Here is a 14,028-nt window from a genome sequence, read left to right as displayed (position 1 = left end):
CTGATCTGATCTAGTCACATCGCGAGGGACAAGACTTGGTCTTATAGAGGAACGAAGAGAAGCCGACCCCTTTTATTTCATAGTTACCGTATGCCGTCATTTAAAACCGTCATAAGTACACAAACTAGTGTGAAGTAATGGGGATAAAAAACAAATAAATGGCACTAAATATTGACATTAGCTTTGATATGCTGTAGAACAGGTGCATGCAGGTATGTGGTAAAGACCTTTTGTCTATCCCTTTTCTGTATCAGTATAGCAAGGGTCGGTATAATCGCCCTTCGGCGTAACACGTCAAGCTTCACATTTCAGCTGTAGCATAGTAACTGTCAATTATACCCGTTATGCCACCTTGGTTTCAAACTTGATTGTGGTAAACATAGATATCAGAAACAAAGAATTAAGCCACCATGATGTTTCACAGTTTGAAATTTATTTCGATGACGTGATGGAGGCCTGATCCATCCATCAACCGATGAGGATTTGATCCACGGGATCTATCGGATCCACGATCTGGCCGTCAACAATGGTGTTGATCTGGTAGAAGTCCCACAGATCTACGGTAGACTGGCCCTGGAGGGACAGGAAAGGGGCACGATTATACTTCGAGGTATGACTCGTATCAAATCTTGTTACCGTTCCAATGCTTCAAGTCTTGATATTGGTGAAGGGCAAGAAAAACGATAAAACTTGTTCATCTGTGTAGTGTTGTCTTCTTGCCTTTCAGAAAAAAATCTGTATCAAACTTATCACAGATCCTTCGACGAAAAATTAAAAAAGGCACAAAATGGCGCAAATGGGCGCCTTTCCTCTTTGGAATCTATTTTTACAAAAATGCCACTGCATCTAATCATTTCAAGTTTGTAATTGTACACCCCAACGCATCAGTATAAAACCAATGCATCCAGCCGTTCCTGAGTTATCTTGTTCACACACACACACACACACACACACACACACACACACACACACACACACAGATACGCAAACGCTAATGAAAACATATTTCATGGAGGTACTGAAGTACCGTAGCTGTGTAGTGCGCGTCTCTCTCCGCCTTGGTGGCGAACACGTCAGCCTCCCAGCAGGTGGTGAAGGGGCTGACCCTGATTTGCCGGATCCACTTCCAGACGAAGGTGTGCCGACCTGTGGACGCACGTATTTGGTTAGCCTCATACGAAGACTTCTAGCTGCGCTGGGTTTTATTTTGTGAAAGAACACTAGACTCTAGTTTGCGATTTTTAACATTGCCTAACTTGTAAAGAACCTTCGCCAATGTTGAAAATCGCCAGTCAGCGCCCCCTCCATAAAACAAAGCCAGCACTGCTAGAAGAACTGCGTAGGAGGCTAGAATTTGCTGATATGAGATAATGTAGTTGGTTATTGCCAATTATTTGGTCCACAAACCAAAAACATTAAATAACGTTAATATAAAACCTGACCTGGCTTCATATCCAGCGGAATGGTGAAGTTGTACGTCCCCATTGATGCCCGTTCATGCTCACAGAACTTGGGTGCGTTCTGGAACCCAGGCTTCGGGTAGGTGGTGGTCAGCACAGGGTCGATGTTAGGCCCTAAACGTCAAAATATGAAATATATTTCAAATTTACTGAGGCTTCGGCACTTTTCTAAGTAATAAGATAAAACAACTCTATTTCATTCCATACCATACCAACATTCAAGGAGCATGTTATTTGTTGCCGGGTTCCGTGTTGATTTTGAATGCAAGTTAAAATAATCCAGGGGCCCGGCTGTGCCTCAATATAGCTCTGTTGTCGCAGGTTGTCCCACTTGGCCACGTAGGGGTCACGTTCGAAGGTGCAGAAAAACAGCCCATAGATTTACCCGTAGGGTTTCTTTCTCCATATGGGACCGTATAAGTAGCGAAAAAGCAAAGCATCCAAAATGGAATAACATGAAAATTGCCGTTCTCAGATATTCTTTCTGAGCTGCATTAGATGGTGACACATGGGTTTGTTGTAGGACTTTAATAAGTACATAAACGTCGTTGATTATGATACGAACCAGTAAATAAGAGTCTCTCTACAAACCGTAAGGCGATATCCCCATGTCTTCAACCACTATGAGTTTGTCCGAGTCGATACAGCAGGGGTCATCGTCTCCGTCCACCGCGAAGATCAGGTTCTCTGTGTCGTAGATGTTGGTGTCGTTCTTGCATCTCACATCTGCCACGTGGCCCTGGTAATAGACAGTCATGGGTATGTCATGGGTCAACAATAACGTGCAACATCCGTACAAATTATTACCCCCTCCCCAACATATCGACACCATACATGATTCGTAAAGCATCCGGACGTAAAGCACGACGAAAGGCAAACTTTATGCATGTTTTAAGGCATGCTTAGATATTGGATTTCATGCGAATGATGCTCGACTGGACGCTGTAATTTTCGAAGTGATCTGTTTTTCCGATGCGCATCTAGATACATTAGTTACAAAATGTAGAGGTCATGTTATTTACCGATGCATGACTCCTATGACCGGCCGACTCCCCTAGCACACTATTCCCTCATTTTGTCCATTTTCTACTATTTGACCGACGATCCGCTTCCAAACACTAGAATTTGGAAACTAGTCCACTCAGTCTCACTTATCATGAAATCATATCCGACTGGTAATAAAAAGAGAAGTAGTACGTTTGTGGGGTGGGTTAGGACGACCGTCTGCCCCGGGTAGTACGCCGCCATGGGCATCACGTCTGTGTACTCGGTATCGTCGTTCCGTGGGTACTGACACAGCGCAGTTTCCTCAGGGTGGTTGTCCAGTTTGTTCAGAAACCCGCGATGATGTCCAAAATTGCCGAAACGAAGGTTATGCCTGGATAGATAGAATGGAAAACAACACCAGTCTACATCTTGTCCGTTTCTCCAACACAGACAATTGATGTGTTAAGCAGGTACTAGTATCTCAGGACAAACCAAATACCAAGTAGGCCAAATGGCGATACTACAGATTGTGCCAGGCATTCGTTAAGTGGCGCAAAATCATATGTTTTATAATTTCATACCTATGTTGTGCTAAGTATCATTCTATTTTCACTTGAAATATTTTGTGATGCAGTTTCAATCATTGTACACTGCGATTTTCACTGCGATTTTACTGCGATTTCCAATATCCTACTAATGTTGGCATCATAGACAAAAGCATTGCGGGGAGCCGAAAGTAGAAAAGCTGGTTCATTTTTCTAGCTCAGTTAGGCACAGCCCAGTAAGATGCTGTGGCAAATGGAGCTTGCTTGGCAAGTGGAGATTGTTTCGGTACATAGATACTGTCTGTCCCCTGTCCAGGATCTTCTTAGAGATTAGTTCCTCACATGACCTGCTTACCTGTGGGCAGACCTTGAAGGAAAATGTCCAGACTTTGCATGATGTACAAAATGACCAATAAACTGGTGGACGTATCGACTGATATGATGAGTATCCAGCTCAAAAAAGAACAAGGAACAGTCATGCCTTCAAGTACCAGAGTTACCAACCTAGGATCGATGTGTTAAAAAGTTCGTACTTTCCCAGAAATATCGTGGAGCGGAATTTGTTATCACCTAGCACAGTAGGGGCATCTTCACTGGATAGTTTTAAAAAACGCTTGCAGATAGAGGTGCAAAAGTAAGGTGTGACAGGTCGTTCAGTGTAATATAAACAGCTGCTGCCGCACCGCGTGCCTGCGAAGCTGGTGTGTTACGCCGAATAGCGTAGATACAGATACAGATACCGACCATGGCCAGGATAGCTTTGGGACCATCACAGCCACTACACTGTCTCTCCTAGGTCGTCGCTATGCCCATTTCCCAACACAAACTTACTCAAGTTGCATACGAAGACCCAAACGTTTTATCTAGCTTTTGCTGTCCATAACTAAATGATGATTAACTCTTACCTGTGGGCACCCCTTGGCCAGGCTCTGCACTTGGCCTGGTCCCAGTACCAGCCGTTGTTCTCCAGGTAGTCCGTACAGACGATCCATGAGTGGGCGGCGGCCAGGGCAGGCAGCCCGACAGCCAAGAGCGCGACGAAGAGCTTCATTTTCGACAGGACGCAACACTGCTCACAACTGCCAACTGTTTCTCGTCGCCCGTACAAGTTGCTATATATAAATATATATATTTGCTATTGAAGGATGGGAACGACAGGAAGGTTTCCCACCTCTCCTGGGAATTGCATCACATCAGCGGCAGCGAATGTTTACAATGATTATATGGACATGATAACACCAAGCAGAGGGTGTTGAAAACCTGTAAATTTGAAGATACGTGTACCTGTACCACAGAAAGTCAGTTCCGGACGGTGTATAAACTGTGCACCGGTGAACTTAGATACTGCCGGTTTGTACTTATAGGTCACAAGCCAGGTGTATCCGGACTGACTGATCTGATCCAGTCACATCGCGAGGGACAACACTTGGTCTTATAGAGATCTATAGAGGAACGAAGAGAAGCCGACCCCTTTTATTTCATAGTTACCGTATGGCGTCATTCAAAACCGTCATTACAGATAAACACGTACAAACCAGTGTGAAGTAATGGGGATAAAAAACAAATAAATGGCACTAAATATTGACATTAGCGTTGATATGCTGTAGAACAGGTGCATGCAGGTATGTGGTAAAGACCTTTTGTCTATCCCTTTTCTGTATCAGTATAGCAAGGGTCGGTATAATCGCCCTTCGGCGTAACACGTCAAGCTTCACATTTCAGCTGTAGCCTAGTAACTGTCAAGTATACCCGTTAAGTCACCTTGGTTTTCAACTTCATAGATATCAGAAACAAAGAATTAAGCCACTATGATATTTCACAGTTTGAAATTTATTTCGATGACATCATGGCGGCCTGATCCATCCATCAACCGATGAGGATCTGATCCACGGGATCTATCGGATCCACGATCTGGCCGTCAACAATGGTGTTGATCTGGTAGAAGTCCCACAGATCTACGGTAGACTGGCCCTGGAGGGACAGGGAAGGGGAACGATTAGACTTCGAGGTATGACTCGTATCAAATCTTGTTATCGTTCCAATGCTGCAAGTCTGGATATTGGTGAAAGGCAATCAAAAAAAGATATAGTTTCTTCACCTGTGTACTGTTGTCTTCTTGGCTCTCAGAAAAAAGAATCTGTATCAAACTTATCGCAGACCCTTCGATGAAAATTTAAAAAAAACAAAACACAAAATGGCGCAAATGGCCGCATATCCTCTTTGGATTTTTTTTCCACAAATGCCACTGTAATCCTAAAACTAATACCCCTACTTATGTTACTTCTTCCCGAACACAAGAGCTACCTAACACCCAGAAACTGTAACCGTAGCTTGTTCAGAACACGAGATATCAAGACTAGAAGTAGGTTCGGCTGCAGTACCAAAGGGACCGAATCCATTTTTCATTTTCCATTTTTCAAACCTTAACAACGCAACAGTATGAAACCAATGCATCCAGCCGTTCCTGAGATATCTTGTTGGCAAACAAACGGACGCACAAACGCTAGTGAAAACATAACATGAATATTCATCATTAATGGAGGTACTGAAGTACCGTAGCTGTGTAGTGCACGTCTCTCTCCGCCTTGGTGGCGTACACATCAGCCTCCCAGCAGGTGGTGAAGGGGCTGACCCAGGTGGCCCGGATCCACTTCCAGACGAAGGTGTGGCGGCCTGTGGAGGATGGTATTTGCTTAAGCTGAGGGCACAACCCGCCGCGTGTTGTCTACGTGCCAAAACGTGGGCAATCTTTTGGGGTCCGTAAGTGGTAAGTGCCGCCTCCGTACGAACTCGTAGGGAATCCTGCCCTGTACAGCCTGAACGTTTTCAGAAATATGTGGTGGACGTGGCGTCCCCCCCCCCCAAAAAAAAAACGTACGGACAAATTGCACGTATGTCGGGTTGTGCCCTTAGCTTTAGCCTCATACGAAGACTTCTAGCTGATCTGACTCTAGTTTGCGATTTTTAACATTGCCTAAGGTTCTCTAACGCCAAGACAGGACTTTCCGCGTCGAACTTGTAAAAAGAACCTTCGCCAATGTTGAAAATCGTGAGTCAGCGCCCCCCCCCCCCCCCCAGAACAAAATGTTGTTGTTAGAAGGCTCCGTAAGAGGCTAAAATTTGCTAATATGAGAGAATGTAGTTGGTTCTGTCCAATTATTTTGTCCACAAGCCAAATACACTAAATAACGTTAATATAAACCCTGACCTGGTTTCATGTCCAGCGGAATGGTGAAGTTGTACGTCCCCATGGCGCTTCCTGGATTCTCACAGAACTTGGGTGCGTTCTGGAACCCCGGCTTCGGGTAGGTGGTGGTCAGCACAGGATCAATGTCAGGCCCTGAATGTCCAAATATGAAACATATTTCAAATTCACTGAGGCTTTGGCACTTTTCTACGTAATAAGATAAAACAACTCTATTCCATTCCATACCATTCCAACATTCAAGGAGCATATTATTTGTTGCTGGGTTCCGAGTTGATTTTTTAAAATTTAAAAATGTAAGTTAGAATAATCCAGGGGCCCGACTGTGCCTAAATATAGCTCTGTTGTCGCAGCGTGTCCCACGTGGCCAAGCAGGGGTCACGTTAGAAGGTGCAGAAAAACAGCCCATAGATTTACACGTAGTCGTAGGGTTTCTTTCTCCGTATGGGACCGTATACGTATCTAAAAAGCAAAGCATCCAGTTTTGTAAAAAAAATGGAATAACATGCAAATTGCCGTTCTCTGGCTAATATTCTTTATGAGCTGCATTAGATGCAACCTACACATGGGTTAGTTGTAGGGCTTGAATAAGTACATAAACGTCGTTGATTATGATACGAACCCTAGAGTAAAGAAGTATCTCTCTACAAACCATATGGCGATATTCCCATGTCTTCAACCACTATGAGTTTGGTAGAGTTGATACAGCAGGGGTCCTCGTCTCCGTCCACCACGAAGATCAGGTTCTCCGTGTCGTAGATGTTGGTGTTCTTGCATCTCGCATCTGCCACGTGGCCCTGGTAAAAGACAGTCATTGGCATATCGCGGGTGCAACAATAACGTGCAACATCCGTACAACATATCGACAACACACATGGATTCTGATCTTTAAGCAAGTTATTATGATAAGCGAGGCTCGGGCGATTGCCACAGAACCGTCGTCTGATCGATTTTCGCCTAATGTGAGGGAGGTATAAAGTATATACTGAAAAAAAGTAAATATAACACATGCTTTAAGGCATACAGTACTTGAATATCGGATCTCTTGTCATGCGAGAGAAAACAAAAGCACTTGAATGAACGCTATCATTGTCGGATATATCTCTTTTCCCGATGCGCATCTAGATAAAGGCATATGTTACTAAAAAATGTAAAGGTCATGTACTAGTACTTCACCCGTCCATCGCACGTCAGTGTGAACGCAAGTAAAAGTTGGGAAAAAATCGCAAAGTTGACTCGATTTTCAAGCGCAATTTATGGCAGCCATTTTGTTGTGTACGTCCACACTGTTGTTTATTTTACTTCCAAACATTGGAATTTGGATACTAGTCCACTCAGTCTTCCTAATTATGAAATCATATCAGACTGGTAATGAAAGAGAGGTAGTACGTTTGTGGGGTGGGTTAGGACGACCTTCTGTCCCAGGTAGTACGCCGCCATGGGCATTACGTCTGTGTACTCGGTATCATCATTCCGTGGGTACTGACACAGCGCAGTTTCCTCAGGGTGGTTGTCCAGTTTGTTCAGAAACCCGCGATGTGATCCAAAATTGCCGAAACGAAGGTTATGCCTGGATAGATAGAATGGAGAAAAACACCAGTCTACATCTTGTCCGTTTCTCCAACACAGACAATTGACGTGTTAAGCAGGTACTAGTATCTCATGACAAACCAAATACCAAGTAGGCCAAATGGCGATACTACAGATTGTGCCAGGCATTCGTAAAGTTGCTCAAAATCATATGTTTTATAATTTCATACCTATGTTGTGCCAAGTATCATTCTCTTTTCACTTGAAATATTTTGTGATGCAGTTTCAATCATTGTACACTGCGATTTTCACTGCGATTTTCACTGCGATTTCCAATATCCTACTAATGTTGGCATCATAGACAAAAGCATTGCGGGGAGCCGAAAGTAGAAAAGCTGGTGCATTTTTCTAGCGCAGTTAGGCACAGCCCAGTAAGATACTGTGGGAAATGGAGCTTGCTTGGCAAGTGTTTCGGTACATAGATACTGCCTGTCCCCTGTCCAGGATCTTCTTAGAGATTAGTTCCTCACATGACCTGCTTACCTGTGGGCAGACCTTGAAGGAAAATGTCCAGACTTTGCATGATGTACAAAATGACCAATAAACTGGTGGACGTATCGACTGATATGATGAGTATCCAGCTCAAAAAAGAACAAGAAACAGTCATGTTTTCAAGTACCAGAGTTCGTACTTTCCCAGAAATATCGTGGAGCGGAATTTGTTATCACCTAGCACAGTAGGGGCATCTTCACTGGATAGTTTTAAAAAACGCTTGCAGATAGAGGTGCAAAAGTAAGGTGTGACAGGTCGTTCAGTGTAATATAAACAGCTGCTGCCGCACCGCGTGCCTGCGAAGCTGGTGTGTTACGCCGAAGAGCGGTTATAACGGCTATATAGATACAGATACAGATACCGACCATGGCCAGGATAGCTTTGGGACCATCACAGCAACTACACTGTCTCTCCTAGGTCGTCGCTATGCCCATTTCCCAACACAAAGTTACTCAAGTTGCATACGAAGACCCAAACGTTTTATCTAGCTTTTGCTGTCCATAACTAAATGATGATTACCTCTTACCTGTTTGCACCCCTTGGCCAGGCCCGACACTTGGCCTGGTCCCAGTACCAGCCGTTGTTCTCCAGGTAGTCCGTACAGACGATCCAGGAGTGGGCGGCGGCCAGGGCAGGCAGCCCGACAGCCAAGAGCGCGACGAAGACCTTCATTTTCGACAGGACGCAACACTGCTCACAACTGCCAACTGTTTCTCGTCGCCCGTACAAGTTGCTGTATATAAATATATATATTTGCCTACCCTTTGCTATGGCAAGATGGGAACGACAGGAAGGTCTCCCACCTTGCCTGGGTATTGCATCACATCAGCGGCAGCGAATGTTGACAATGATTATATGTACATGATAACACCAAGCAGAGGGTGTTGAAAACCTGGCCAGAGTAAATTTGAAGATACGTGTACCTGTACCACACAAAGTTTCCGGACGGTGTTTAAACTGTGCACCGGTGAACTTGTAGGTCACAAGCCAGGTGTATCCGGACTGACTGATCTGATCTAGTCACATCGCGAGGGACAACACTTGGTCTTATAGAGGAACGAAGAGAAGCCGACCCCTTTTATTTCATAGTTGCCGTATGGCGTCATTTAAAACCGTCATTACAGATAAGCACACAAACTAGTGTGAAGTAATGGGAATAAAAAACAAATAAATGGCACGGAATATTGACATTAGCTTTGATATGCTGTAGAACAGGTGCATGCAGGTATGTGGTAAAGACCTTTTGTCTATCCCTTTTCTGTATCAGTATAGCAAGGGTCGGTATAATCGCCCTTCGGCGTAACACGTCAAGCTTCGCATTTCAGCTGTAGCATAGTAACTGTCAATTATATCCGTTATGTCACCTTGGTTTTCAACTTGATTGTGGTAAACATAGATATCAGAAACAAAGAATTAAGCCACTATGATATTTCACAGTTTGAAATTTATTTCGATGACGTCATGGAGGCCTGATCCATCCATCAACCGATGAGGATCTGATCCACGGGATCTATCGGATCCACGATCTGGCCGTCAACAATGGTGTTGATCTGGTAGAAGTCCCACAGATCTACGGTAGACTGACCCTGGAGGGACAGGGAAGGGGGACGATTAGACTTCGAGGTGTGACTGGTATCAAATCTTGTTACCGTTCCAATGCTTCAAGTCTTGATATTGGTGAAGGGCAAGAAAAACGATAAAACTTGTTCATCTGTGTACTGTTGTCTTCTTGCCTTTCAGAAAAAAAATCTGTATCAAACTTATCACAGATCCTTCGACGAAAAATTAAAAAAAGGCACAAAATGGCGCAAATGGGCGCCTTTCCTCTTTGGAATCTTTTTTACAAAAATCCCACTGCATCTAATCATTTCAAGTTTGTAATTGTACACCCCAACGCATCAGTATAAAACCAATGCATCCAGCCGTTCCTGAGTTATCTTGTTCACACACACACACACACACACACACACACACACACACACACACAGATACGCAAACGCTAATGAAAACATATTTTATGGAGGTACTGAAGTACCGTAGCTGTGTAGTGCGCGTCCCTCTCCGCCTTGGTGGCGAACACGTCAGCCTCCCAGCAGGTGGTGAAGGGGCTGACCCTGATTTGCCGGATCCACTTCCAGACGAAGGTGTGCCGACCTGTGGACGTACGTATTTGGTTAGCCTCATACGAAGACTTCTAGCTGCGCTGGGTTTTATTTTGTGAAAGAACACTAGACTCTAGTTTGCGATTTTTAACATTGCCTAAGGTTCTCTAACGTCAAGACAGGACTTTCCGCGCCGAACTTGTAAAGAACCTTCGCCAATGTTGAAAATCGCCAGTCAGCGCCCCCTCCATAAAACAAAAGCCAGCACTGCTAGAAGAACTGCGTAGGAGGCTTGAATTTGCTGATATGAGATAATGTAGTTGGTTATTGCCGATTATTTGGTCCACAAACCAAAAACATTAAATAACGTTAATATAAAACCTGACCTGGCTTCATATCCAGCGGAATGGTGAAGTTGTACGTCCCCATTGATGCCCGTTCATGCTCACAGAACTTGGGTGCGTTCTGGAACCCAGGCTTCGGGTAGGTGGTGGTCAGCACAGGGTCGATGTTAGGCCCTAAACGTCAAAATATGAAATATATTCCAAATCTACTGAGGCTTCGGCACTTTTCTAAGTAATAAGATAAAACAACTCTATTCCATTCCATACCATACCAACATTCAAGGAGCATATTATTTGTTGCCGGGTTCCGGGTTGATTTTGAATGCAAGTTAAAATAATCCAGGGGCCCGGCTGTGCCTCAATATAGCTCTGTTGTCGCAGGTTGTCCCACTTGGCCACGTAGGGGTCACGTTCGAAGGTGCAGAAAAACAGCCCATAGATTTACCCGTAGGGTTTCTTTCTCCATATGGGACCGTATAAGTAGCGATAAAGCAAAGCATCCAAAATGGAATAACATGAAAATTGCCGTTCTCAGATATTCTTTATGAGCTGCATTAGATGATGACACATGGGTTTGTTGTAGGACTTTAATAAGTACATAAACGTCGTTGATTATGATACGAACCATAATGTAAATAAGAGTCTCTCTACAAACCGTAAGGAGATATTCCCATGTCTTCAACCACTATGAGTTTGTCCGAGTTGATACAGCAGGGGTCCTCGTCTCCGTCCACCGCGAAGATCAGGTTCTCAGTGTCGTAGATGTTGGTGTCGTTCTTGCATCTCACATCTGCCACGTGGCCCTGGTAATAGACAGTCATGGGTATGTCATGGGTCAACAATAACGTGCAACATCCGTACAAATTATTACCCCCTCCCCAACATATCGACATCATACATGATTCGTAAAGCATCCGGACGTAAAGCATGACGAAAGGCAACCTTTATGCATGTTTTACGGCATGCTTAGATATTGGATTTCATACGTTGAATGATGCTCGACTGGACGCTGTAATTTTCGAAGTGATCTGTTTTTCCGATGCGCATCTAGATACATTAGCTACAAAATGTAGAGGTCATGTTATTTACTGATGCATGACTCCTATGACCGGCCGACTCCCCTAGCACACTATTCCCTCCTTTTGTCCATCTTCTACTATTTGACCGACGATCCGCTTCCAAACACTAGAATTTGGATACTAGTCCACTCAGTCTCACTTATCATGAAATCATATCCGACTGGTAATAAAAAGAGAAGTAGTACGTTTGTGGGGTGGGTTAGGACGACCGTCTGCCCCGCGTAGTACGCCGCCATGGGCATCACGTCTGTGTACTCGGTATCGTCGTTCCGTGGGTGCTGACACAGCGCAGTTTCCTCAGGGTGGTTGTCCAGTTTGTTCAGAAACCCGCGATGTGATCCAAAATTGCCGAAACGAAGGTTATGCCTGGATAGATAGAATGGAGAAAAACACCAGTCTACATCTTGTCCGTTTCTCCAACACAGACAATTGACGTGTTAAGCAGGTACTAGTATCTCATGACAAACCAAATACCAAGTAGGCCAAATGGCGATACTACAGATTGTGCCAGGCATTCGTAAAGTGGCTCAAAATCATATGTTTTATACTTTCATACCTATGTTGTGCCAAGTATCATTCTCTTTTCACTTGAAATATTTTTTATACAGTTTCAATCATTGTACACTGCGATTTTCAGTGCGATTTTCACTGCGATTTCCAATATCCTACTAATGTTGGCATCATAGACAAAAGCATTGCGGGGAGCCGAAAGTAGATCGAAAAGCTGGTGCATTTTTCTAGCGCAGTTAGGCACAGCCCAGTAAGATACTGTGGCAAATGGAGCTTGCTTGGCAAGTGTTTCGGTACATAGATACTGCCTGTCCCCTGTCCAGGATCTTCTTAGAGATTAGTTCCTCACATGACCTGCTTACCTGTGGGCAGACCTTGAAGGAAAATGTCCAGACTTTGCATGATGTACAAAATGACCAATAAACTGGTGGACGTATCGACTGATATGATGAGTATCCAGCTCAAAAAAGAACAAGAAACAGTCATGTTTTCAAGTACCAGAGTTACCAACCTAGGATCGATGTGTTAAAAAGTTCGTACTTTCCCAGAAATATCGTGGAGCGGAATTTGTTATCACCTAGCACAGTAGGGGCATCTTCATTGGATAGTTTTAAAAAACGCTTGCAGATAGAGGTGCAAAAGTAAGGTGTGACAGGTCGTTCAGTGTAATATAAACAGCTGCTGCCGCACCGCGTGCCAGCAAAGCTGGTGTGTTACGCCGAAGAGCGGTTATAACGGCTATATAGATACAGATACAGATACCGACCATGGCCAGGATAGCTTTGGGACCATCACAGCCACTACACTGTCTTTCCTAGGTCGTCGCTATGCCCATTTCCCAACACAAAGTTACTCAAGTTGCATACGAAGACCCAAACGTTTTATCTAGCTTTTGCTGTCCATAACTAAATGATGATTACCTCTTACCTGTGGGCACCCCTTGGCCAGGCTCTGCACTTGGCCTGGTCCCAGTACCAGCCGTTGTTCTCCAGGTAGTCCGTACAGACGATCCAGGAGTGGGCGGCGGCCAGGGCAGGCAGCCCGACAGCCAAGAGCGCGACGAAGAGCTTCATTTTCGACAGGACGCAACACTGCTCACAACTGCCAACTGTTTCTCGTCGTCTGTACAAGTTGCTATATATAAATACATATATTTGCCTACCCTTTGCTATGGCAGGATGGGAACGACAGGAAGGTCTCCCACCTCTCCTGGGTATTGCATCACATCAGCGGCAGCGAATGTTGACAATGATTATATGTACATGATAACACCAAGCAGAGGGTGTTGAAAACCTGGCCAGAGTAAATTTGAAGATACATGTACCTGTACCACAGAAAGTCAGTTCCGGACGGTGTATAAACTGTGCACCGGTGAACTTGGATACTGCCGGTTTGTACTTATAGGTCACAAGCCAGGTGTATCCGGACTGACTGATCTGATCTAGTCACATCTCGAGGGACAACACTTGGTCTCATAGAGGAACGAAGAGAAGCCGACCCCTTTTATTTCATAGTTACCGTATGGCGTCATTTAAAACCGTCATTACAGATAAACACACAAACTAGTGTGGAGTAATGGGGATAAAAAACAAATAAATGGCACTAAATATTGACATTAGCGTTGATATGCTGTAGAACAGGTGCATGCAGGTATGTAAAGACCTTTTGTCTATCCCTTTTCTGTATCAGTATAACAAGTGTCGGTATAACCGCC

At 44.4% G+C, this 14,028-nt stretch overlaps 3 protein-coding genes across 3 annotated transcripts; all 3 read right to left on the bottom strand.

Moving 5' to 3' along the window:
- Window positions 1–448: 448 nt before the first annotated feature.
- On the bottom strand, window positions 449–4,106 carry LOC118424848. The gene is made up of 6 exons (XM_035833654.1): window positions 3,898–4,106; window positions 2,658–2,838; window positions 2,052–2,199; window positions 1,443–1,574; window positions 1,028–1,146; window positions 449–573 (listed from the first exon to the last, which is right to left on the bottom strand). Exons 1-6 carry the CDS (start codon window positions 4,041–4,043, stop codon window positions 469–471), a joined length of 831 nt encoding a protein of 276 aa, XP_035689547.1. The 5' UTR covers window positions 4,044–4,106; the 3' UTR covers window positions 449–468.
- Window positions 4,107–4,801: 695 nt separating this feature from the next.
- On the bottom strand, window positions 4,802–9,009 carry LOC118424852. Its single transcript, XM_035833662.1, has 6 exons — window positions 8,806–9,009; window positions 7,587–7,767; window positions 6,850–6,994; window positions 6,201–6,332; window positions 5,547–5,665; window positions 4,802–4,963 (listed from the first exon to the last, which is right to left on the bottom strand). Exons 1-6 carry the CDS (start codon window positions 8,949–8,951, stop codon window positions 4,859–4,861), a joined length of 828 nt encoding a protein of 275 aa, XP_035689555.1. The 5' UTR covers window positions 8,952–9,009; the 3' UTR covers window positions 4,802–4,858.
- A 694-nt stretch (window positions 9,010–9,703) lies between these two features.
- LOC118424849 lies at window positions 9,704–13,467 on the bottom strand. The gene is made up of 6 exons (XM_035833656.1): window positions 13,242–13,467; window positions 11,990–12,170; window positions 11,381–11,528; window positions 10,768–10,899; window positions 10,315–10,433; window positions 9,704–9,865 (listed from the first exon to the last, which is right to left on the bottom strand). The coding sequence occupies exons 1-6, from the start codon at window positions 13,385–13,387 to the stop codon at window positions 9,761–9,763; spliced, it is 831 nt and encodes a 276-aa protein (XP_035689549.1). The 5' UTR covers window positions 13,388–13,467; the 3' UTR covers window positions 9,704–9,760.
- Window positions 13,468–14,028: the final 561 nt, after the last annotated feature.

The sequence above is a fragment of the Branchiostoma floridae genome, chromosome 10, assembly GCF_000003815.2.
Source record: "Branchiostoma floridae strain S238N-H82 chromosome 10, Bfl_VNyyK, whole genome shotgun sequence".
Classification (NCBI taxonomy): Eukaryota; Metazoa; Chordata; class Leptocardii; order Amphioxiformes; family Branchiostomatidae; genus Branchiostoma; species Branchiostoma floridae.
This window is presented reverse-complemented; position numbering and strand designations above follow the sequence as displayed.